Source organism: Hippocampus comes, unplaced genomic scaffold (assembly GCF_001891065.2).
Source record: "Hippocampus comes isolate QL1 unplaced genomic scaffold, H_comes_QL1_v1.1 scaffold85, whole genome shotgun sequence".
Lineage (NCBI taxonomy): Eukaryota > Metazoa > Chordata > Actinopteri > Syngnathiformes > Syngnathidae > Hippocampus > Hippocampus comes.
The window spans coordinates 1958361-1983527 of record NW_017805540.1 but is presented as its reverse complement, the minus strand read 5'-3'; the positions used below and the strand labels follow the sequence as shown (position 1 = coordinate 1983527).

The 25167-nt window shown below is 43.7% G+C and overlaps 1 protein-coding gene and 1 long non-coding RNA gene across 2 annotated transcripts in view; one reads left to right on the top strand and one right to left on the bottom strand.

Moving 5' to 3' along the window:
- The window catches only part of LOC109521285 (uncharacterized), a 167295-nt gene that overhangs the window by 48766 nt on the left and 93362 nt on the right, over positions 1-25167 (bottom strand). The gene's annotated exons all lie outside the window — the stretch shown is intronic.
- Positions 1-25167, top strand: part of cdh2 (cadherin 2, type 1, N-cadherin (neuronal)) — a 59290-nt gene that overhangs the window by 28682 nt on the left and 5441 nt on the right. Inside the window, exons 3-15 of the mRNA XM_019879066.1 lie at positions 8477-8688; positions 12222-12389; positions 13965-14120; positions 14645-14789; positions 14892-15064; positions 16423-16560; positions 16857-17042; positions 18031-18284; positions 18609-18751; positions 19527-19760; positions 20904-21137; positions 21351-21490; positions 24594-24758. Coding sequence (XP_019734625.1) covers positions 8477-8688; positions 12222-12389; positions 13965-14120; positions 14645-14789; positions 14892-15064; positions 16423-16560; positions 16857-17042; positions 18031-18284; positions 18609-18751; positions 19527-19760; positions 20904-21137; positions 21351-21490; positions 24594-24758 — 2348 coding nt within the window. The remainder of the gene's footprint in view (positions 1-8476; positions 8689-12221; positions 12390-13964; positions 14121-14644; positions 14790-14891; positions 15065-16422; positions 16561-16856; positions 17043-18030; positions 18285-18608; positions 18752-19526; positions 19761-20903; positions 21138-21350; positions 21491-24593; positions 24759-25167) is intronic.

Sequence of the window (25167 nt, the reverse complement as noted above, 5' to 3'; positions counted from 1 at the left end):
CCCCCCCCCCCGACCCCCCCCTGTCCCCCCCCCCCCCCCAGCCCCTTCTTGATTCTCCTCTCTCTTCCGCCCCCCTTCCACTTCCCCTAATCTGGGACTCATTGTGTCTGTAATAAAGCACAGCTGCACACATCCCTCTCTGCACCCACTCAGTTGAGCTGATTACATGGGAGTAAGAGTCCAGTCACACAGCCATGCTCCCTTAACACAGATAGTACACGTTAGTGGGGACGCTTCTTGTGTCGGACTCATGCCAGTGCTAATCGCTCACGCCTGACATTGCATTTTTACTGGTGTACTTAACAGCAGAGGCCCAGTTCATGATGATAAACAATAAGAGCCTGATTTACTAAGATCCCATGTAGTGGGCGCTAAATTGCATGTTTGCAATGAGCGCACCGATGTTGGTTGGTTTTGCGCATGATCTGCTATGATTGTGTTCTTTTTCTAAGATCACAAATAGCGGCTACTAAATTACGTGTTCACTCACTGACCGATCGCGTAAGCTGTTGGTAACAGGTGCAGAAGTGTTTGAGACCTCCTTCGTTTTTGAAAGTAGATTTCACCAGTGGGGAGCACACCGCAAGTGCAAACTGAGGCTTGACGCAATAGAATTGGAAGTGGAAGTGGTAGACAAAAAAACATTCGTAAGTTACACAACAAAATTATATTACTCAGTTACACAACAGAATGATACCGTGTCAAAAATATTGGGAAAGCCAGCAACCACATAAAAGCGATGTTCTGGTCGCTTTCATTCATGGCAATTGGATGCATCTGCCTATCTTGTGTGGAACATTGCTTTTAAAACTTGGGAAAGCATTTTCAGGACAGGCCCACATCAATTGTCACAGTCCCGCTGAAATGACTCTGATATAAGGAAATTGAGAGTTGAAAGGAGTTTCTGTGGCGTGAAGCTCCGATATTGCATCACTGAATAGATGACAGGGTGTGATCATTTTTGTTGGCATTTGAAAAACGTTAACACAATTAGAAACGCTGTTTTCTGTTGCCTCTAATTGTGCCTGGGCGATGCTGGCACCGCTTTGTATGCCGGTTTACACCTGCCTTTCTGACATGCCATATAAAGACATTGCGCGTGCCAAATTCATTTGTCTACATGTACTACTCCGGAAATGCAGAATGAATTGTGCACCACTTTAATTTGACGCAGCCCGAGTTGCGGCCTATGATTAGATCACCTTCCCATCTTAGTACATTTAGCACTAAGGCTGCAAATATCGGCCCCTTACGTTAGTGGAATTTCGAGATGATGATGGTTTTGTCAAATACAGTGATTTCAAAACAAGAATTAATCATCACAAACCCATTATGAACAGTACAGTCAATGTTTTCATTCCCAATTTACTCTCACCCCAAAATTGTGCCGAGGTTCCGCTCTACTTTGTCATTTCCATGCAGTGCAATCCTGTGCGCATTATGTGAGACGAGATCTCGTAGCCGCTGTGTTTCAATTTGGCCGGTGGGATGATGCCAAATTGCTTGAACGCAGAAATAAAAAAATGCAGCCATGCATGTGAAAGTGAGCAGTTCTAATAGAAAGATATGTCTCTTTTACAAATTGGAAGGCAGAACTGCTTCATTAAACAAACAAAAAAAAATGTGACGTGGATCAATAGGACTCTTGCCCTCATCTGTATCACCAGCCTTGTTTCTACTAAACGGGTATGTGAGTGATATCGAAAGGTTGTTACAAAATATCACTAATTAGGGAGGAAAGGTTCATTATGATGTAACAATTGAAGCATATACACAAATGGCAGGGGCAGAACAATTTTGGGACTGATATTTCTACTTCTTGGGGGGGGGGGGGGGGGTTGTAACCGCGCTGTCGTCTGACTACCATGGCAACAGCTTGGGGCATCCAGGTCAACTCAACTCACAGCATTCGCAAAAGCTTTTAAATGGATTTCTTTGTCTCTGGTTGGCAGGCAACTTTGCCATCCATTTAAAATCATGATGCCTTCATCCTTGAGACAGACTTTCACCAGCGACCATTTTCTTACTTCACTCTTTTGATTTCTTAGGAAGCCAAATGGTTTGGGGGAGGTGGGCGGGGGGATCATGCAGGTTAAAGTAGATTAGTGGCTGTAGCTCGATGCTTCCACCTAACGCATTTGACGACATTTTCACATGCAAGAATGTATGCTTTCCATATGCTTGGTCTGTGCAAGTCAAGCGGCACATAAGCTGTCAGAGCAGATAAGCTAGAAAGCTTTTATGGGCAACATTGGTCTTGTCTTTTGGACTGTGTTTTTACGCGTTTCTTTCTTTGTCAAGTGCAGGCTAATTGTGTTTCAAGCGAAATTTGACACGTATTGATTTAAACGTGCTACGGTAGTTGCACACACACATCGCATGTATTGGCAGCTGCCCTAATCCTTCGCTTTGAAGGGGCTTCTTTTTCCTTGCTCACATTGTTTTCAAGACTTTTTTGCGCCCCCCCCCCCCCAGCCTTTCACTAGAAGCAGTGCCTGTGCAGGTTGGTTCGTTTTGTTATCATGAAGGGTTTTTAGAGAAGTGTGGCGCGTGAGTCTTAAAAAAAAAAAAAAAAAAAGGATCATGGTGGGTAGGTGTGAATCTGACACACCACCTGACTCTTTAGCTTTGTTTCGCTCTGTCCTTTTAGGAATTTTATAAGTGATCCTAGCATTTTGTGGTTATACATTTTAGTGTGCGCAAATCAGGAATTTTCAGAAAATGCATTGCATCTGGTGCCTGAGAGTCTCAGATGCCATCACACAGTATAATAGCGGTTTGAAACGGCTGCCAGCCTCATCTCCTTTTGTCTGCTGCTTTGTTTCTGGGCCAAGAGGATGCACATGCCTCCTGTTTGTGCACTAGCTTATCCAAATTGGGGGAAAAAAAGAAAAGGCAGAATTCCATTGGCTCTATTCTCCAAAATCCAGCATCAAACTTGTGACAAAAGATATACATGACAAAAATGACCTTCAAAGCCTCAACGCTAGTTCTTCTCTATGTGTGCACACGCGAGTTTGTGTGGGTAAGTGCAAGCAATGGAGTGTTTTCCTTGTGCGCGCCACTTTAGCGGGATTGACTTTTTATATGTATATAATTTGCTCACATTTGTTAACTTGTATTGTGTTGTTATGACTTTACAGTGCATATCTCATAAGACCCCGCTAACTCATTTACTGTACGCATAATCAATGAGGCCCCAAGATGGTTATCATATGACATCGCTTAGAGACATGAGGATTAGCATTACCCTTGCGCTACTATTTGTGAAGCACATCACACGGGAAGGCTCCTTGGGATACACCGGGATGAATCATTATAATAGTCACTGACTGGTCTGCTTCTTGCACTACTAAGTGAACGGTGAGCTGAGTGATCACGCGGGCGATTTGACAGTTTTAGTCACATTCTAATGTAGGATGCATCAATTTCATCAAAATTGATAACATGCGCTTCGCTCGGCGGTCAGTCTCTGTGGATAATGGCCTTGTCTTCCCGCACATTCATTTGCACAACCTTAGGTCTGTGGAAATCAAAGATGTAATGAACTGTGCACTTTGTTACTTTGTTTTCTCCCTCTAACACTCCCAGTTTAATCTGATTTATTAGTGAATGAACACCAGTATCACGTTCATTTTGAACGTCATTGAATCCTCAAACCAATTGTTCTGTTCCCCATGTCCATAGCCAATGGCAAAAAAGCAAACTATTTGTGGTTTTTAATGATGAAAATTGTCAAATGCATTTTTTTCAAACCACTTCTAGAACTTTTCTTTGCCGTCCATCAGTTTGCCAGAATGCGCCTCGGTTGTAACGCGCTCACTGCACAGATGACAAATATGCATTCTGTCAGGAATTTAATGGAAACAATATGTCTCCACCGCTTCGTGCAGACAAACTGGGCGGAATTCTCGGACCGCAGTGATTTACATGCTAACCCAAATAAGCGCCAAAGCAAGGAATCTGCAGCACACGACCTTTATTTGATTTGTCAAGTTGTCTCATTTCTTATCCAAGATAGGGTTTCCCAGCCATTGTATTGAGAAGCAGCACATGACAGATGGTATTTATTGTGGGTATAGAGAACATGGTTACAAGTTTCCCATGTGCTGAAAAGCAGAACCGAGGCCACTGACATCACAGCAGAAGTCACCTAATCTGTTTTTCCATTACAAAAAAAAGAAAAAAAAACTCAGCACGCTGATGGTCCACCTCTGGGGAGCCCTTTGGCACACTTACTGTCGGCTTGTTTCTGCTTTTCCTCTCCCAGCAAAGGTAAGACAGGAACTTTCCAACGACTGTCATCACAAAGTCTCATAAGATCATCAAAAAGAGTTGTTTCATTGATGGTAAGCTTTTTTTTTAAACATATTGGCATCATGGGTCGGGCGGTTACATTCCCGCCTTTGTGGCTAGCTTTGCGAAGGGCCTGTCGGACTTGCGAGTAACTGTTTTATGCATCACTCAAGACTCAATTCAACACAGCTATTCCCTGCTATATGCTGATAGGTGAAGCTTAACCTTATCAGCTCTCGGCTCCGGTGACACAATAATCCACACAATGCCTGGCTGTTATTGCACTGTATTGTAAAATAATTTTATTTGCTTAACATACCTCTGTAAATACCCCCCCCACCCCCCCAGAGCTTGTTCTTTGCAGTTTGACCCGCAGTCATCCCGAGTTTCAAAAAGACTGTCAACTTGAATTCTCTTTTTGCAGATAAACTGGTTTTGCCTGGGGAATAAAGGGCTATCACTAAATGTCACCGTAAGAAGCTCACAGTGGATGGTTTCGTTAAGCTATCTTTTGCTTAGCTGGAGTACTTAGCACTTTATGTGGGATTAGACGACCAATGGAGAGCGCCAGTGGTATTTCCCACCTGGTCAAAGCACACACCCTTTGTACCCTATGCAAATACCGATATACAGCAGCATTCTCAAAGAAGGCAACACCGTATTTGGCAATTTGTTTTTTTACTCCAGCTGTAAAGTAGTCTTGCTAACACTAACCAAACAACAATGTGAAAATGACATCCTTTCGGGTCATTTCCCTGAATCAGCGAAGCATCCAAATCTTTTAGCCACTCATTCTGCCGTGGTGCTTATCGCTGTGCATTGCAATGTGGATGAGTGTGATAAGAGAAAGTCGTATCAGGATGCATTTTTTTGGGGGCATCTTCATGATGTATTCTTAGCAGGTGTCCTCATCAGATTGAACGTGAAAAACCACTCTCAGAACCACACAAAGCCAAATCGAGCCGCTTTGAACTTTTACGAGCTGTTAACAGGCTACACTTGAATTGCGCATAAACACTTAATGTTTTCATGGGAAAAAACAGTGCATAACTATTAATGCATGGAATGCTTTGCTCGTTTGAAGTGAATTACTAGAACGGCTTCAAGGACTGCAGTCTGGCAAAAGGCAAATGTCCTTATTTACAGATCCAAGCTTTAGCTCCAAGCAGTTGACTGTGTGGAGAACTGAGTTGGCTGGATAAAAGGGGATGCATCACAAGCTCACATTTGAGCTTCTATGAGTAAAATGTTCGCAAAGTAGTTTTGATTCTTTCTGGAGCAGAGCACAGCAACACCGTTTGAGTCGAGTCGCCCTGATCGGTCATCTTGGTCCACTCCTGAGGTGTTATGTCCTAGAGAAGCATTTTGTTGAGTTAGCACTAAAGCAGAGACAACTATGTAAAGGTTGGTTGAGGAGATTATCAAAGTGCAACTGGAAAGAATAACAAACATTTACAATTTCGGCAAAAATAAAAGTGTTTAACCCTTTCAGGGACAGTGGTTACTACAGTGGACATCTTATCATTTTATCAGGTTACAGGGCGCATGAAAAGGGTGAATACAGTAATCTGCAATTCTTACTGTATTCAACCTTTTCATGCACCCTGTAACCTGATAACATCTTATCATTTTATCAGGTTACAGGGTGCATGAAAAGGTTGAATACAGTAAGAATTGCAGATTACACTGGTTTGAAGTATGGCGTCGGTAAATAATTTGGTGGTTTTACACCACACATTGAGTAGGATCGTCAGCTAGGGTATGTTTTGTCTTTGTAGTCAGGGGGGTACTTTTGCTAGGGTGGGGGATGGGTCTCGTTCCTGGATCGATATGTGTCTGCAATGAGTAATTGTCAACTGTTGGTGACCTCACTTCTTGGAAACGAATGATGGTGCATGATGGCATGATCTCCCGTGAGATTGTTCCAGCTTGTCCCATTTACAGCACATTAGAGGGACCGCAAAAGTCGAGCAGGCCTAAACTTGGGAGATTGCAAAAAAAATGTGCAGTCACAGTCCACATTCCATATTACAAACTAAATTAAATGCAGCTCTCGCCATTGCTCTGGAACCATTTATGTGGGTCTGAGTATTTATTTTTCACGTGATGGAGCAAACAATAGAGAGGCACGATGGTAGTTGGGGTTAGCCAGGGTTTTTGTGTTGGTTTTCAGTGATGGTGGGGGTCATACAAACGTTGAATAGGATCATTGAGTCGGAGGTAATTCCGGACCCCGGTGCAGGGCATTAGTTGGACAGGCCATTCTGCTGACGGGCCCGTTTGTCCCACCCACCCCCCTCCTTTTTTAACCCCCAGGCCCCTCCCTGCTGCATCGGCATTTCTTTGCGCACTGAATCCTTTATCGTTGTACCCATGACGACATGTCTGATGGGGCGTGGCAGCCAAGCTCTCATTCGGCCTTGTCGTGTGGGGAGCCAATGTGTCCAGATAGAGATTGCAATAGCTCTGCCAACACATTGGATTTTTCAACTTTGATAAATGAATACACACGCAAGGGACATTGCCATTTATTATCATTGGAAGTGGTTGTGCTTGCTGGGAATTTGTGATGTGAGTCTGGAATGTGGAGCCTCTCTGCGATGTTGTGATGTTCAAATTTTCAGACTATGTTCAGGAGTTTGAGCTGAGCTCAGATAAAGAACTCACGGGGGGGACACTGCAGAGACTATTAAGTTGCTGCTCAAGACATTCGCTGCATACATTTGACAAAAGGTGGGACAGCGGAACCATGGTCTCTTCAGGACAAAAAATACATTTTTTCAGCCCTTTTCTTCCCATGTAGCTGTTCTGTATAAACATCACAGACAGAACTGGGGGACAAATTCAAACCAGCATTACCCCTTCATAAGTAACATCGGGACTGTGACAGAGGTGGGAGGGCGACTGCGTATGAAGGAATTCTCCAATGCCAAGATGGGGCTGTGAAGTTGAACAGCTGACACTCACTTTCTCCTGCCCTGTTGTGTTGCAGTACAAATGACAAGTAATTTATGTCACACTGTACACTACCGCTGACGTCATCAAACGATGTTGCTATGAGCATATCTGCCAATCTACTGTTATGGCTCTGGTACACCAAATTTGCTGGATCACTGCAGTTGAAGTCAGAAGGAAATATGATATGTCTACCGCTACTCACAGTAATAAAGAAAACATTCATCTCTGTCATCACGGTTTTATTTTACGAACAGGGCGTGGAACATTCTGGCTATTAATTAGGCCTCTAGGTTAAACTTATGATCCCAAGTCGATCTACTACATCCTCCGCACAGGCCCAGAGGAACTTCATCCAAGTGCAAATGATTCTCTGGAGAGGGTGTTGGGCCCCCGAGGTACCAGCAGAAAGAAAGATGAGGTGCCCCCTTGCAGGCTTTTGTTAAATAATGCCCCTATCTGCTTGAATAATTCAAAGCAGCAACAGCCAGAGCTTCTACACAAACTATAAACCTGGAGAATGATTTTCCATCTTTGCCCTTGTGCCATTTTGTGCGCTGTAAAGATGAGAGTTGCTAGCTGGGGATGACGGTCGAGATAAAAGGGTCATATAGTAGTAAAGACTGTCCATCCATTTCCACGCTGCTATTCTGTACTGCCGCTCGCTTGTAACACAGCGTTGTAACGCCGCCACCGAGGCCCTCGCTTGGACTGGAGCCCCCATGAGACACCTGTCTTTGGTGTCTCTGTACATCTGTGTGTTGTGTGCATGTTGTGATGAAATAAACATCACAAGACTTCACTTGCGCCCTTGGAGGATTCCTCCATTCAAGGCATTCCAGAATGCTGTGAGCAACAAAGCTAGCACCTGAAGGCTGATTATACAGCACATACGTTGGCCGCATGAAATCTGCACATCTAATTGTGGTGATACTATTTCGTTTTTTGGATCACCCCCAACGGCAATGGCTCTTTAAGTTCAATTTCAGTCGCCTCCTCTTCAAACTCGATATTCCTCCGCACCTGTTTGGAGCGATACCTTTGGGGCACAGCTTGAAGTGAATAATTTATGAGCATGGGGGAGGGAATCACAAACTCTTTGTGGACCTTCCGTTGCTCTGTGTGTTTGTCTAGCTGTCTGTCTTCCACCTCCTTTGTCTTTGTCCTTTTTTAAGGATTGTTTTTCACCACTGGGCCCATTCTTAACTTTATCTCTCCCTTGCAGTGAGGTTTGTCGACTGCAGCCGAGGGGGTCTTGTGCGCTTCGAATGCAATAACCCAGAGGACTTCCGGATAGAAGCCGACGGGGTGGTCTACGCTGCCCGGGATCTGCAGCTCTCTGGACCCCAGACGTCAGCGCTGCTGATCAAGGCCATTGACGACACGACTCAGCAACAGTGGATAACCCTTGCCAGACTGACACCCTCCACCCAGCAGGTGAGTCAGCAAAACTTCAAACTAAACTTCAATCATAGTTGATCAAGAAAATATTTTCACGTTTCTTTTAGGTGATCAAAAGTGGATCCCGAGAACGACAGTTTTACGTTGTACTTTGCTGCATTAGAAAGCCAGTCGGATCAATTCGCGTCAATCAACTTGCGCTGATTACCCGCACTGCACATTCACAGATGACTAGTTTCCCAAACTGTAGCAGGTGTTCCATGAGACAAGATGGATGCCTGCTAATTAAAAGTTAATGTGTCAATTTAGTTGGAGCACAAACATATACTTAACACGGTCAACGTCTACCGAGAGCAGATGCACAACGACTGCTCATAAAAAAAGATTTCAGTGAGCGCGTCTTGTGATCGTGAGCTTATTGCCTCTGCGCCGTCTCTGCGAGACAGCAAGCATCTGTTGGAGCTCTCCTGGACAAGACAAGCAGTCGTCTGCGATTAATTACGTCGTCCAAGCGCTCATATGTCAACATTGTCTTTGGCCGAGGATAAGAGAAAGTTCACATTGAAGAAGTGCACATGCCATATCGGTCTATCTTGTAGTCAGGAAATGAAAGAAACTTCTAAAGGCTTTCTAGGATTGTAGGTTTTCACTTGAATGCCAGGGAATTATGTGATCCTGCTCAGCAAGACTCTACACAGACAAGACATGTTTTCTTTCAGTTCTACATGCTCGAGACCATCGATAAACCATAGCCCAGGCCTCTTGTGTTGAACTGCCAAAGGGAAAAACAGCTGGCCAAGTTCAGATTTGTTTGGATTTCATAACCATATCAATTCTAATACAATTCTGCTGAATCTATTTTGGGATCATTTGTTCTAGCGTCCATGACATGCCTATCTCTGTGTTTAAGTAAAATTTATCAAGTCATCTGAAATCAACCACGAATGACATGTACTGTACAACATAAAACACCAACTTGGGTCATCAGTGACGACAAGCGTTTTAGCAGATAGCGTGAGAAGCTGGCGTAGCCGCCGCCGACCTTCACTCAGAGTTGTTTCTCTTCAAACGGCACAAGCAGACTGACTCAAATGCACAACAGTCAAAGGCTTCCAGAACACAGTCCGTTGTCCCCCCCCGAAAAAAAGGTCAATATAAGCTTAAGCTGAGAATTGTGTCAAGCAAATTGGAATGGGGAAAATCGAGAAAGAAAAACCAAAATGAGAGTATTAATGGCAATAAACATCAATTAGCACAAACAATGTGTCTGCTTAGTCATATAGCTACTGGTGAGCATCTTAACAATATTGTTTTGAGACGTTGACGTTTGGACATTTTAACACTTAGAATCCCAAAAGATTATTTTACCCAAAAGATTTGTTTTCCGAACAATGGACAACACTCAATGCAATAATCCACCCAATGTACATAATCAATACCATGACTAAAAGTGACAACATTATTTGTAAACGTGTGTGTACCAAGGACAACGTCAGGAAAGGGGCATGTTAATTTTCCGTGGTCGCAGATAAAAACAAATTGTTCTGTTATTCTTGGGGCCAGCAGGCACATCTCTTAGTCACTAACTAAATTAAAGTTTTAGCCGGTAATGATTTCCCAGCCTCTCCAAGCACTATCATTAGCCACACACAAATGCAACTGCGGGTATAGGTTTTAATGACACTATTAGTCACTGCTGTTGGTAAGATAAATACTTTTCCCCAAACAGGTAAACTGTCAGCCTTTTTATTATTATTTTATTCATTTTAAACATCATAAATCAGGCTACGCCTCTGCATCCTGTGCATAATGATTTTTTCATCATATCAGTGATTATTTAATTTTTTTTTTAAATTATTATCACCGTGAGTGTTTGTTGAGAGAGACATTTTAATCACTGACAAACTTAACAATAACCTCATTAGGATGAGAACGTGTCTACCTCCAATTGAACTCTGCAGCACAGCACTCAGAAGCGGAAACAAGGGAGTTTTCTTAAAGGGTAAATCACAATTCACTGTTGAGGCTCTGAAGCTGTCAGAACAGTGTGTGTTTGTGTGTGCATGTGCGTGCCTGTGCGCGTGCGTGCGGTTTGGGGCTTCGTAGATAAGATAGACGCCGGTGTGAACAATCCCAACACGCCATTCATCATTCCCAGCGCAGGTTGCAAATAATTGCTACTCTCACTCATGCCGATTTTAATAAGGTAACAGATATTTCTAAAGCACGACAGCTCTCTGTGCATCTGCTTGCATTGTTACTTATGCAGTGTGCGCAAGCACTATAATCAAATTTCAAACATGATTAGTGGAAGCTGTCTGACAGTGGTCAGCGTGTGCACTATTGTGAGTGCGGAAAGAGGTACGGCTCGTTGTAGGGTGGAAAAGTGGTAAATCATTTCTGTTTGGACATTCAAAGCAGGGCAGCGCGTAGCACAGGGGTGGGGAAACAATGCTCAACATTTTTTTTTTAAACCACATACTGTAGTTGTGTGTAAACATTTCTAAGGAGTTTCTCTTTGGTTTCATTTGTTCATACAATTGCACAGTGGGCTGGATCAAGGTCTCTCACAGGCCATATATGGCCCACAATCTGGAGGGTCCCCTAGCTTGGTTTAGTTAGTATAATGAGTTCAAGGGATTTTTCTTTTTTTTTTTTTTAATTGTTGTTTTTCTTTCCCGCCTTGTGTTCAAGGTTATTGTAACTTTCCATGGCACTACTTCAGTCCCTTCTTCATGTCTCCGGAGCGGCATAGGCAATTTGAGCCATCTGTGTGTTTAGTGTCTGGCGTCCAGGTACCATCCTCCTTTGTTTCAAATCTCATTCATTACAGCTGAGGGAGGATGGCAGATCTATTATGGGAGCCGGTTGTGTCTGTGTGGGTGCATTTTATCAGGACATGAGATGAGGTTTGCCATTTAAAGCCAAGCGGTGCTGCGGTTGTAATCCTGCTGCTGCACTAACTGCAGACACCAGAGCATGTCAAGGAGAGTTGTGTTGTAATGTTGACTGTCGAGACAAGGGAGTTGTGTCAGACTTAATTTTGAGGAAAATTTAAGGTCTATTAATTTATCGCTGAACGTTCTGAACTGCTCTTTCGATGCTAGGGTTGTATTGGGCAAAATAATGTTAGTTATGTTAGCATACGGACATAACTTGACTGTCCATAGCCACACTTCACGTCTAGAGGCTAACCAGTTATGACCCTGATGCCAGTCACCTGGCCACGCCTACTTAAAAGGCATGCTGCTCCAGGCGCACAGTTGGCGATGTGACTATGCTTAATTTCCTTTTATTGTGGTTTTAGACATGTGTTTTTTTTTGTTTTTTTTTGAATTGATAAGACATTACAACGAATTGGTGGGTTTTGGATGCTGAAACGGATTCAGTGGGTATTGTTGCTGATATTAAAATAAACTGAGTTACGATCTTGATCAAATACTACTGTATGTTGTTGTGAAACTCAATAAGACCAGTTCTCGCTATCCTTACTATTTTATACGAATGGCTAATTGTATCTTCCACATAAATTCAGTTGATGCAGCAAATCATGTAATGTTTTTTTCCAGGTCATGGAACTCGCTTCTGATCCGGCCGTGTCCAAGGATTTGAAGGAAATAACATTTCCATCACGGAACTTGGACAGCCAGCTGAAACGCATGAAGAGAGACTGGGTTATTCCCCCAATCAATGTCGCGGAGAACTTGCGAGCTCCATTCCCACAAGAGCTTGTTCGGGTAACTATTACCCCCCCCCCCCCACACACACACACACACAATCATACTCCGCTCATATCTTGAGTGAAAAGCCTTTGCTTGATATGACAACCCTGTAGCTCCCCCCATAGCCGAGAGCTTCCACTCAGAAGGTCATGGCCATAAGACTTGGAAGAAAATGTTTCGTATTTACGGCTCTTTGCTGAAGGTCACCCCCGCCGGTCACCCCCGCCGCCCTTCCCTCATTTTGTTTTAAGGGCCATGCAGTACAACCGCCGTCGTATGATGCCAGAGAGAAATTATAAGTGCTCACCAGCGCAGTCGTTCCTTAGATATTTTTGTGCCTTTATCATGGCTGAAGGACACATTCAACCACCTTTTATTGACAACAGTCTTGCAGTTGAGACTCGGTGTGGGTGGCTGACAAAGGACAAGCACTCCTCAGGACAGTTAAGGAGATCCTTCTGAGTATCCTCTACGCACATTTCTTACGTATCACGGGATATTGACGCAAGCCACATAAAATGAGATCTTTCTGAGCTTAGTGGATAGTATTGTCAGGAGGAAAGGAGACGCTCAGCAAGAACCAGGAAGACGGTACAGAGGTCTTCAATTTACAACGAAGTGGCAACCATTCTCATCCAGACAGATCGGCAATACCACCCATCAATCAATGTTATTCCTCCTATTTAAATGATTTGTCAATAAGACACTCAAGCTACCAGACATTATTAGCATATATAATAGAGTTGTTGGGTGGGTACAGCTTTTGACATGAGGGATTGGCTTACCAATTGTTATAAATTTATATAGATTTGGAAAGGGAAAATGATCATTTCCATTCAAATGCCTTACAGATCGAAATAACCAGTAAACAATCAAGGACTGAGTATGCCAAAAAGGACTATTATGTTTTGTCAACATTGATTACAAAAGAGCAGTTTCACAATCGACAACAATGGTTGACCCATTTTATTTTTATTTTTTAATCAGAGATTGCAAGTAAACTTTTCTAGCTGATTTTTTTTATGCTGTTTGCATCAGTTTAAAAACCCACAGGTATTGGTTACATTATTACTGTATTTTCCGCACTAAAAGGCGCACCTAAAAGCCTTCCATTTTCTTAAAAGCTCACAGTGCGCCTTAAAATCCGATGCGCTTTGTGTATGGTCATTACAGTAATATGTCAAACCCAAAATGGCTCCTTGCTAGAGACATGCTTACAACGCAGAGTTCAAACTTAAGGCGATCGGTTTCGCAGTTGAACACGAAAACAGAGCAGCCGCAAGAGAGTTCAATGTTAACGAGTCAATGTTATAACTTGCTGTTGGTTCAGTTTTACTGACATCTGATCGTCGCTATATAAATCAGGGTGTAGTGTAGTGTAGTGTTCTGTTGGCATTTCCTTGAGCGTAGCTCCATATAATGGATGCATTGTAGATTGCTTCTTATAATGTGATGCGTCCAATATATGAAAAATATTACAAAATAGGCCATTCATTGAAGGTGCGCCTCATAATCCAGTGTGCCTTTTAGTGTGGAAAATACGGTAGTCAATTTTTTCACCTTTGTTTTAACAAATCATTCTACTCGCAGATCCGCTCAGACCACGACAAGAACCGATCTCTGCGATACAGCGTGACAGGCCCTGGCGCTGACCAACCTCCCACTGGCATCTTCCTCATCGACCCGATCTCTGGCGAACTCTCGCTTAACAAGCCGCTGGATAGAGAGCATATTCCCAATTTCCATGTAAGTCAAGCCCTAATGATTTCCTTATGATCTGCCTGTTTGTACGGTCTCGCTGGCAATGTTGTATTTTCCCCCCTGGTTGGTATATGCTCCAGGGTCATGTGTTGCCGAAACAGTCTGCTCAGACTCAATAAAGACTTTTGTGCCATGATGTGGCGCTCAGAGAACTGGATTTATCCGTCTGAGAATTTAAAGACTTTGTCCGTGTGTGTTCAATATGTTGAGATAATCTTGAGCTCTCAAGCAGTGCTCTCGACTGCAGTGGCTAGTCGGTGATTTTGCATGTGCATTAGAAGGAATGATGGCTGAATGAGAAGCGAGAAGATCATTGGATAAGCGACTTAGCCAACACTTTGCATTGCATTGATACAGCCTGCTCATCAAATATGAATGATGGTCATTGACTCCAAAAAGCGGTTTGTCAAGAAATCAATAAAATGGATTTCAGCGAAAGTAAAATAGAACCAAGGCGTGGTGATATTTTTTTGGAACCACCCTTCAAGTGTGACTTTGTCTTCCTTCAGCTGAGAGCTCATGCGGTGGACCTGAACGGAAACCAAGTAGAAAACCCCATTGACATTGTGATCAATGTGATTGACATGAACGACAACAGGCCCGAATTCAACCACCCCATCTGGAACGGCACCGTCCCTGAGGGCTCCAAGCCAGGTAACGTCAACAGTAGCTAAAGAAATAGCCGATCGCTATCACACGCTGTATATATTTATTTGATTTGACATAAAAATATACCGTTGTCTTCCTGTCCATAAGGCACAGTTGTCATGACGGTAACAGCAGTCGATAAAGACGATCCCAAAACTTCTAATGGCATGATCCGCTACAAGATCTTGTCTCAGACCCCAGACAGTCCCACCTCCAACATGTTCACCATCAATAATAAAACGGGAGGCATCATTACTGTGGCAGCAGGCTTGGACAGAGAGGTGGGTTGCTTATTTTGTTGTCTTTTTTATTTTATTTTATTTTCTTCCCTTAGACTAACGAGTTATGTTATAAATGTCAAAACTAGACGGTAGCACATAATATGACAAAACGTAAAGGAGCGCCAAACATTCAGTTGTGATGAAAATCTGACTTGACAACAATCAGACATTACATTACATTAGCTCCTTCTACGTTGACAGAATACTGTTAAATAAAGTCCACATTTCACTTTTTCTGCCTTTGGGTGTAATATCCCAATATTGGAGGATGTGGGATCCCGTACGAGCGAGTGCGTAGTCGTGGCAAGATCCGTGCTGAAATATGTTGTGGTTATTTATTTCCAAAGTCTCCGTCCTTGCTCTATTCGAAATGTACAGTTTTTACATAAATGAGCCAAGTATTTGTTAAGTATGACGGCAATCACAACTTGGGCATGTTTGTTAATAGAGCCAATGAGCCAAAGTACATTTGCTGATTACCACGTAAATTACAAGCCGAGCTGGCCTTGGCTTTTTCCATTTAATCCGAGAAGAATGTTGCACGCCTCACCGATCATTTTAATAATCCCCTCCTCTCACATTCTCTGTCCTCATTTCCAAAGCACACGTCTTTTACTTATCCTTCCTCTGTGCTGTAAACAACCACCTTTCCCCCTAATTGGCTCACAGAGCTGTGGGAACAAAATAAATAAAATGAAATATAAAGCACATGTCGGTTGATGTAATCCTAGTGAGGGCAATCTGGTTTGCTTGCCTGCTCAATCACTTCCGCCTTGGGGCCGCCGTTTTATGTGCGACAGTCGCCACCATGAAAGTAATTTGCCCTATTCTCATTACCAAGTGACTAGTCCATCACCTGAGTAACTGTTAATGTGGAAGTAGTCATTTGTCAACTTCATGCTGGTGTACAGTAAAGTGGAGCAGTGGTGCAACTCCCTCCCTCCCTCCTTGGAGAATTAATCAATATTAGTCAAAGGAATAAGAAAGTCATTTTAACTGTGTTATAATTTGGTTATGCACATTTTTATTTTTATGTGTGCCGCCACATTAGTCTGCTAAGGGCACCAGGAAATATCCTCCACAATTTGTATTATGAATTGACTGTTAATTTGATTTGAGTGGGACCACCAAATTGAGACTCGCCAGACATAATCTGTTCTCTTGGAATGCTGGAATTTTGTGTGTGTGTGGGGGGGGGGGGTAATTTAGGAGTCACCTTATTGACTAAACCGTCACCATCAGAAAATCTTTGAAAAGGGTATGCGTGAGGTGCATCATGTTGGACTGTACATTACAATTTTCAAGTCTGTGGAAATAGGTTTTACTACTCTCAAACCATTCATGCTTTTCCACTGCAGAAAGTGCCTCAGTATATGCTGATCGTCCAGGCCACTGACATGGAGGGCAGCCCCATTTACGGCCTCTCCAACACAGCCACTGCCGTGATCAGAGTCACCGACATCAATGACAATCCGCCAGAGTTCACAGCTGACACGGTAAGCAGTGAGTGAACAGCTACCCGGGTTTCGCGACTCTGCCCAGTTTCGATATGGATGCGCTCCGGTGGCAACTGCGCTCTCTTATTTAGTTTATGTTCAGCTACACAAGCAGTCAGCCAGGCGTGGAGGCGCTCCCGCCCACCCACATGCAACAATGGGGGAGCGCAAAAAGTCCTTTGAGTGAGACGTGATGTTATTGTGCTGTTCGATGACAACGGGCACCGGAATGACCATGACAAGATGATAAGAACCCAACATTTGTCTGATGACTAACAGTACGCTTGTTCCTGCAGTTTTTCGGCGAGGTGCACGAAAACCGCGTGAACGTGATTGTGGCCAACCTGACGGTGACTGACAAGGACCAACCCAACACTCAGGCCTGGAACGCTGTCTACAAAATCACTGGGGGCGACCCCACCGGCAGGTTCTCTGTGCCCACTGATCCCACCAATAACGAGGGCCTGGTGACGGTTGTCAAGGTAAGGTTACCTTTTCGAACCTTACCAATTACATTCATATAGAGACGCTGTATAGTTCCCATGTTTCATGGTGTGACAGACTTTTGTGTTTTGGTCAAACCAAGTACACAAGCACATTATTGCAGACATGGCCGGAAAGTACCGAATCAAATGTTAGCTAAGACACTTTTACAAAAACTCGATTCAACTCACCATATATTTCTAGAGCTTTTTTTTTTTTTTTAAACAAGCACCGCTGTATGCCAAGTGCTGTCCATGGAGCAAAAATACAACAAATAATAAATTAATCAAAGACAGTAGAAAACACAAAAACAGTCAAACTAAAAATCAAGTCTCATGCCGAGTCCAAAAGCCAAAGAATGAAAAAGAGTTTTAAAAGGAATATTAAAGATGGGCAGCGAGGGGGCTTGCTGAACATTCAGCAAGAGCAACGGAAAAAGGCTCGATCCCCTCTGAACCTCCGCTTAATTGAAAGCAATCACAGTAATAAATCAGATGTACTTGGAGCGGTTTTAATATAGTTGTGTCCTGCTGACCGCGTGGGCCACCAGTTGAAAATTCCCACTTTAGAAAAGCGCAAGATGTCTTATTGTTGTTATGTACTGTAGCTATCAAGACATGAATGCAACCATCAACAATACAAACATGCAGTGGCATTTGGGAGCAAGTCTAACAGATAATAGTTGTTTTATCAGCCAGATTAATTTGAGTCGTGTCTTCTCATTTGTATTTCAAACAGAAGAAGGTAATTAATAAGAAGCTGGCGGGCTTGCTGCTCTCCATTAATTCACCAAGGCACCGAATGAATAACTGAGTCTATTGTGGGTCTTTCACAGGAGGAGTTTCAGGGAGGGGAAATGGAAATGCTTTAATTTGCCTTGTTACTCTCACATCATGTTCTGCCATTTAATACGAGTTCCTCCTTCCCCCCTCAACCTATTTCACGTGATGACGTATGCCTCGCTATCTCTGTCCTCTGTTTTCCCAGCCGATTGACTATGAAATGCACAGGGTATACGTGCTGACAGTAGAGGCCAGAAATGAGGAGCCCCTAGCCAGAGGCATCCACTCTCCCCGTCAATCCACCGCCACCGTCACCATACGAGTGCTGGACGTCAACGAGAGCCCTTACTTTGATCCCAACCCCAAACTCATTAAACTGGAAGAGGGAAAGCCGGCGGAGTCCATGCTGACCACCTTCACAGCGCAGGACCCTGATCGCTTCATGCAGCAAAGTATCCGGTAGGAGGTTAAAAACGAGCAGCGCCCTACTGTATTCTGGTTAAATCGCACCAGATAATGAGCAACAGTGGTGATACTTTTGACTCCCATCTGTGAATATTCATGACGCTATGTGTGAAATTGATAGGGATATGTTAGCTTGACTGCTCCTTTCAGTTCATTCATCGTAGCACCTTTGTATCTGTCGGCGCTTGGTTGCTCCACACGTTTGTATTTTTCCACAAAATGGATGATGGGATGTCGCCACGTGCGAAACAAAACAGCCTTATTCAACATTGATAGAAGTTCAGTGAGGTGATTATGAATGTGAGCGTCTTTCATCAGCTACACAAGACTCTCCGATCCGGCCAACTGGCTGAGGATTGATCCAAACAACGGTAGAATCACAACAATGGCCGTTTTGGACCGAGAATCGCCTTTTGTGAAGAACAGCATGTACAATGCCACATTCCTGGCCACTGATAACGGTAGGTAACCATTCACATTTGTTTTGTTCAGCTCCTTTCAATGCGCTGCTCTCATGGTTTAGCTGCTTCTGCCGGGATGCTTCAAAGTGACTATTGTCAGAAGGTGATGCCTTGTACAAGGATCGATGTCTAATTGAGCCACTTGTGGGACAACAACACACGTCCAGCATGCCCGAAAGACAAACACTGACCACTATTCACCTTAAGGCTAATGTGTTAAGAATCTTGAGAAGCATCCGGCTGCATGGATAAAGTCGACTTTTCCCTGAAGAGGATTTACCTCGGTTCGAGTTTACCCTGTTCTGCAGAGCATAGCGGAGGCCAACAGGCTTAAAACTTTGCCAGCAAAGAGGTTTCTCAGTATTAATGGGTCAGGACTGGATGACTAGCTCCTTTGAGCGTGGCCTGAATGGTAAAGAAGCATCTTAGCACAGTGAATACATAGAGGAAGCCTGAGAGGAGCGACAGTGGCCTCTGTTTTGCTGCTTTAGTATTCCCATCCTGTGTCCTTGGTCAGGAAGGCGTTCTTCTCTCCCCCGCACGCACACACTCGCACTATCCAAATGTTCTAGTACCGCACTCTTTCTGTCTGCCGCCTCACTTGAGATTACTTTCTTAAATCAGTATGCCGTTTGGATGGGGCCAATCCCACTGGAGTCGATAGCTGTTTGGAAACACAACAGTCGCCTCTTCTTTTCTGCCCACCGCATATTTCCGCAATCAACTTTCAAGATTTGCATAAATGTCTATGCACGTGTGTTTCGTGGCAATGCAGGCAACCCTTTCGCCACTGGCACTGGCACGCTGCAGATCTACCTGATGGACATCAACGACAACGCCCCGAGGGTGTTCCCCCAGGAAGTGGAAATATGCGAGAAACCCGAGCCCAACGCCATCAACATCACGGCGATCGACGGCGACTTAATGCCCAACGCTGGGCCCTTTGCCTTCGAGTTGGCTAACATGCCCGTCGATGTTAAGAGGAACTGGACCATCACCAGGATCAGTGGTAGGAATGACTATGCTAATGCAGTAGTGAAGTCCTAATTTGACAGTCAACAAATAATATGAAAAATCTCCTTTAGACCATAAATATAAGACAACATGAAAAACAATCTGTCCAGCCCAGTCCACCGCTGAGTAACCAAATTCATTGCGCGCCATTCATAACCTTGCAACTTCATATATCGGGACTGTCAAAAGCAATTTCCAGTACCTGCTCAACTCATGTTTTAAACAAGACAGTATCAATTTGTAGCAGCTGCCCATTTTCTTGCAGCCCTCAGTCTCTTCAAGAAAAAAAAAAGTCTGTGTCTCATGTCAGCATCTATCTTGTCTAGTATTGACTATTTCGGCTGTACCTGGCGAGGAGTGCTGCTAATGTTGGTAATATGAACAACCTGCGATTGGAATGTGGCAGTTAATGAAATGTTCTGCACATTCTGCTAAAAACCACCCAAAACATTTTAGCTAGAGAGACGTCAGTGCTGAAATACAATGTATCTTTTTTGGATAATACCATTTGGATAATCGCAACGAGTAGTTTTAAGCTTAAGCAGCATTATCCAATGTCATTCAGTAGATTTGTGAGCCTCAAATGGAAAATCCTTGTTTTGGATTTTATATACTAATGCAAGTTGGAATTTGTCATACATAGCATATACATGCATGTATCTGCAAATAGCGGCCGGGGGTGTTTTTCTTACCCAGCTGGAAGGCTGGGCATCTATTTTAACAGATTTTGGGAATAATAATAAACACCATTAGCATTCCAGGACTGTATTACAATTTATTTCCAGTCAATGTGTAATTTAAAAAGGACTCCCATGAAGAAGCAAGGCAGAATGGGCACAACAAATAAGATCCCAGTAAGCTTCCACCCTTTGTCAAGGAACACAGTTAAAATGGGCTCAGCAGTTAACTCTTTAATGTCAGTGTTTGAACAATTGTGGCTTCGAAGCAATTTGAGGGAAGTCTTAACCTCAGGTGGATGACACACTCACCAAAATAATTGGGGCAAAGCGGTTATTTGAGGCCAACCACTATTTGAGGAAATGTGGTATTTGTAGTGGTTTGACAAGTGTGCAAGAATGACCATGACCCAAACAAGCCCACTTTTAAACAATCCTGCCTTCTCTTTGTTGCTCTGCAGGTGACTACGCTCAGTTGCGCCTCAAGATCGGTTTCCTCGAGAGTGGCATTTACGACCTGCCCATCATCATCACGGACTCTGGAAACCTGCCTTTGTTCAACACCTCCCACCTGAGGGTCAAAGTGTGCCAGTGCGACATCAACGGCGACTGCACTGACCAGCAGCACATCATGGCCGCCGGCCTAGGCACGGGCGCCATCATCGCCATCCTGCTGTGCATCATCATCCTCCTCAGTGAGTGTCACCTAAACGCTGCCATCGTAGATTAGCAGAGCAGCTAAACATGATCCCAATGACGATTAGATTAGCACAGGATTATCAAACAAATATATACTTTACAACCGGCCTGAAATGCTAAGACACAGGATCCGATTACACGTGAATGAAAATATAAGCACGGTTCCGTTTTGTAATACGACGCTACGTGTGTGTGTGCGCACTTTGCAGTTCTGGTGCTACTCTTTGTGGTTTGGATGAAGCGCCGCGATAAAGAACGACAGGCTAAGCAACTCCTCATTGATCCCGAGGATGACGTGCGAGACAACATTCTCAAGTATGATGAGGAAGGCGGTGGAGAAGAGGATCAGGTAGGAATGATGCCGCTCACACTCACACATACACACCCACCCACGCGCACAGAGTAAAAACCTTCAATAACACTGCGGATTATTTGAAAAGCCCTGAAAGCACTTGTTTTTGCCAAGCAATCAGTTATTTCAATGGAAAATTCGCACTCCAAAGGATGACTGAGAGACTGCTTTGGGGTCCTGGAAAATGTCTCCAAGCCAAGGCCTAAAACATCCTAATATATCCATTCATCATAATACTGTCCCTCAAATAACAGCTATGTTTATCACTTAGTTCAGCCGGAAGCGGAAAAAGACACACCAAACACACAAAAAATGAACACCAAATATTAAACATGGAGAATTTTCACATTTTTCAAAATAAAAACAGCTTGAACTAATTTTTTTTTTTTTATTAGTTGGGAAGTACATTTGTTCTCAGTACTTTCTTGATTGGCCTGCTCACCTGCCTCCACCACTTGATTGGCACTCATGCCACATAAGGGAAATTACAATGCATGCGAGCTTGTCTTCCTTTTTTCCCTAAAGGACCAGAAAACGGGCACAGGTTGAAAATAAAACTATAGACTATTTTAATATTCCCATGGTTTAGTTTGGGACTCTCTCCAACCCACCTATTGAGACCCAATGGTGAAGGTGAATGCATTGAGCAGAAAGACAGCCGTGTTGGTGGACAAACAACTCTTTCCGTCTGTCACTAAATGGGGAATTTGACAATTCAACTGTGAAGGTTCTGCATCTGGGCAGAACAGTTAGAATCAATGATACAAACGCAATATGGTCCAGTTGGTTCTGGAAAAAATGGATGTGTGTTCTTCAGCGTTACTGCTTTTCACTTTATAACCCAAACACTCACACCCCCACACCCCCATCCTGAACACGCCAGAGGCATGAATAAAGTCCCGTCTCTGCATCTTGTCGCGCTGATCAGGCATGTAGCGACACAAATTCAATTGTCCTAATGACCCCTTGTTAGCACAACGGAATCAGTTCTTGGGGGTGGGGGAAAGGCGGCGTTATTCCACATAGGCTATTCTCTCACCGGCTGAAGTGCGGCACTGGTTCGCATATTGCACAAATAAGCGGGAGACCCCGCTCTGACCTGGCACAACGGCAAATTAGCCTGGGAGACTTGTAATTGGTGCGCTGATGTCATTTGGAGACAGGCATCTGCTGTGCGCCAATAATGAAGCTCTGTGTAAGGTAACAATATGACGACAAGACTGTCAAAACATCTGCAGGCAGAGAGAGAGAGCGACAGAGAGGGGTCCTTCCGTGTATTTATGTCCACACATAAAAACACACACTTTGTAGAGCAGTACGTGTCCAAAAAAGAAGTAATGCTGCTCAAAAGCAAATTAAGTCCAAGCTGTCGTTTATTGAGAGCGAACAAATTTCCCTTCAAAATGGCACAAAGGACAGCAGGATAAAATGGCCTCGTCTGCGCTGTCCAGGGAGTCAATACTGGCTTAAAAAAAAGGGGGGGGCGGTCCGACTTTCCTGGTGCTGTGGTCTGTATAATACCCACCTCTGTTCGCCCTATCTCCCACCAGGGAGGAAATTGAAGTGTCAGTCCATTTGGTGCTCTCACAGTGTACGATTTTAGCCGCTGCCGCACCGTGATGCAGTCACTATCGCAGGCAGACAGATGATCAAGTTGAGCTCAGAGAAAACGGACGATTATATAGTTGCACACCAGCATGCTGTTGGAGTAAACAAGCAGATCAGTCGCCTACGTATTAACTTGGAGACAGCGTGACTTAGTCGCTGTCGTTCCCATGCATGAATGAAAACGTAGGAATCAATACATGGAACTGTGTTCCCGAATAATGAGGTTTTGAAGTTTCTGAATGAAAAGTTTCTTTTTTTTTTTTTTTTTAATTTTGGGACTAGATGTGTTTTTCATACAAATATATATACTGATTGTCTGATTAGGTGGATATGTAACTCCTATTAGGATTTTTTTTACAGAGATTTATGGGGTTGGTAAAAAGAAATACTTGGCGGCTGCCCCCGCAATAAAACAATCGGATGCAACACAGGGCTGTCCTGTTTATGATACGTGCGACACGAGGATGAATGTTGAGTTATTCACACAATACATTCGGGTTTTCACTTGTTGGTTTGATATTTATGGCTTTTCACGAGTATTTTACGATAATTATGACTTTACCACTTAGCATATCTCAAGTGTTTGATTACCGCATATTATCACTTTTCAGTTTGTACAAATTCAGGTTACATCACTGCCAGAGGAACAGAATTCCGTCATAAACAGAGCACACTCTGCATCTCCAAATTGTTCTTTTTTAATCCAAATCCCCAAATAAAATGTGGTTTTGCTGTTTTTCAGAAGAATGACAAATTCTAAAAATGAGTTTCTAAAAAGTATGCAATGTTAAATGTGGGTCATTAGCGCTGGTGGCTGTGTGTGCGAATGATTCGTTTCCCATTAAGGCCTTCTTCCTTTGTTTCAATTCCTGTGACCCTTTGTGGTATGACTTAAAAAAAAAACACACACAACAACAGTGGCTGGAGTCAGCCTGGAACGAACCAAAGATGATGGATGACATTCTTGTATGATGACCACTGTTTTGATCCAACACTGCCTCGGGGCTCACTGGCATGAGTGTACACATGAATAATCCAGTTAGACAGGAGATGAGACTGATGTGTGCGGAGTAGAGTACGTGTACTTTTCATTTATACATCACACTGCGGGCAAAGAGCTCTAAGTACGTACGTGTGTAGGAACTGAGCAACGACACCTGTATATTGAAAGGGGATATTAGAGATAGACGGATTAGGGACTGTCCATCCCGCATGCTTATTAGGCGCGCCGTATCTTCTGCTGCGCTGATACCATCCGACGATTCACCCTCTCCCGGCCATGACTTAGCGTTGCCTTGGTAATGTTAATAGGATTAGCCTTGGCTTATGCAGAGCCACCATGTCACGTCTGGCCATTGATTAGAGTCTGCGCTTCCAGTGGCTGCAGCGCCATTCCTATGACATGTCTGATGTTTTCACGGCTTTCCAGTAACAGTTGCACAAAGCTCGATGGTCAGTGCTCTGATCACACACGTCCATCTTTTCTCCGTAGGACTACGACCTGAGTCAGCTCCAGCAACCGGACACTTTGGAACCCGATGTAATCAAGCCTGTGGGGATCAGACGTCTCGATGAGAGACCGCTCCACCCCGAGCCACAGTACCCCATGAGGTCAGCCGCCCCACACCCCGGAGACATCGGAGACTTCATCAATGAGGTAATAAAAAAAAAAAAAAGCTAGACCGTACCTGTAAAAGCTAGCATTTTTTTGTATAAACGTCCACCCAGAGGCCATCGCCTCGCAGGGGTGGGCAATGTATGACCCGCTTGCTCTGTTCTTTAATCCTGCTCACCAAGGATTTAAATCAAGGTCCAACATTGGCCCGGGCCACATGTGACTGCATTGGGCCACCCGAAGTCCACGGTTGCACATTTTATTAAAAAATGTGATTACATCAATAATTGCTTGCAAATATTTCATATTTTGAGTTCTATCCACCAAAATTGATCAATCATCTGTGCTCTTTCCATCACCCCCTTTCACTGACACAATTGTGAGCTATATACTCGCATGCATTTGGGCCACCGAATCTATCCGCATCATTATTTCATCCATGGCCGACATA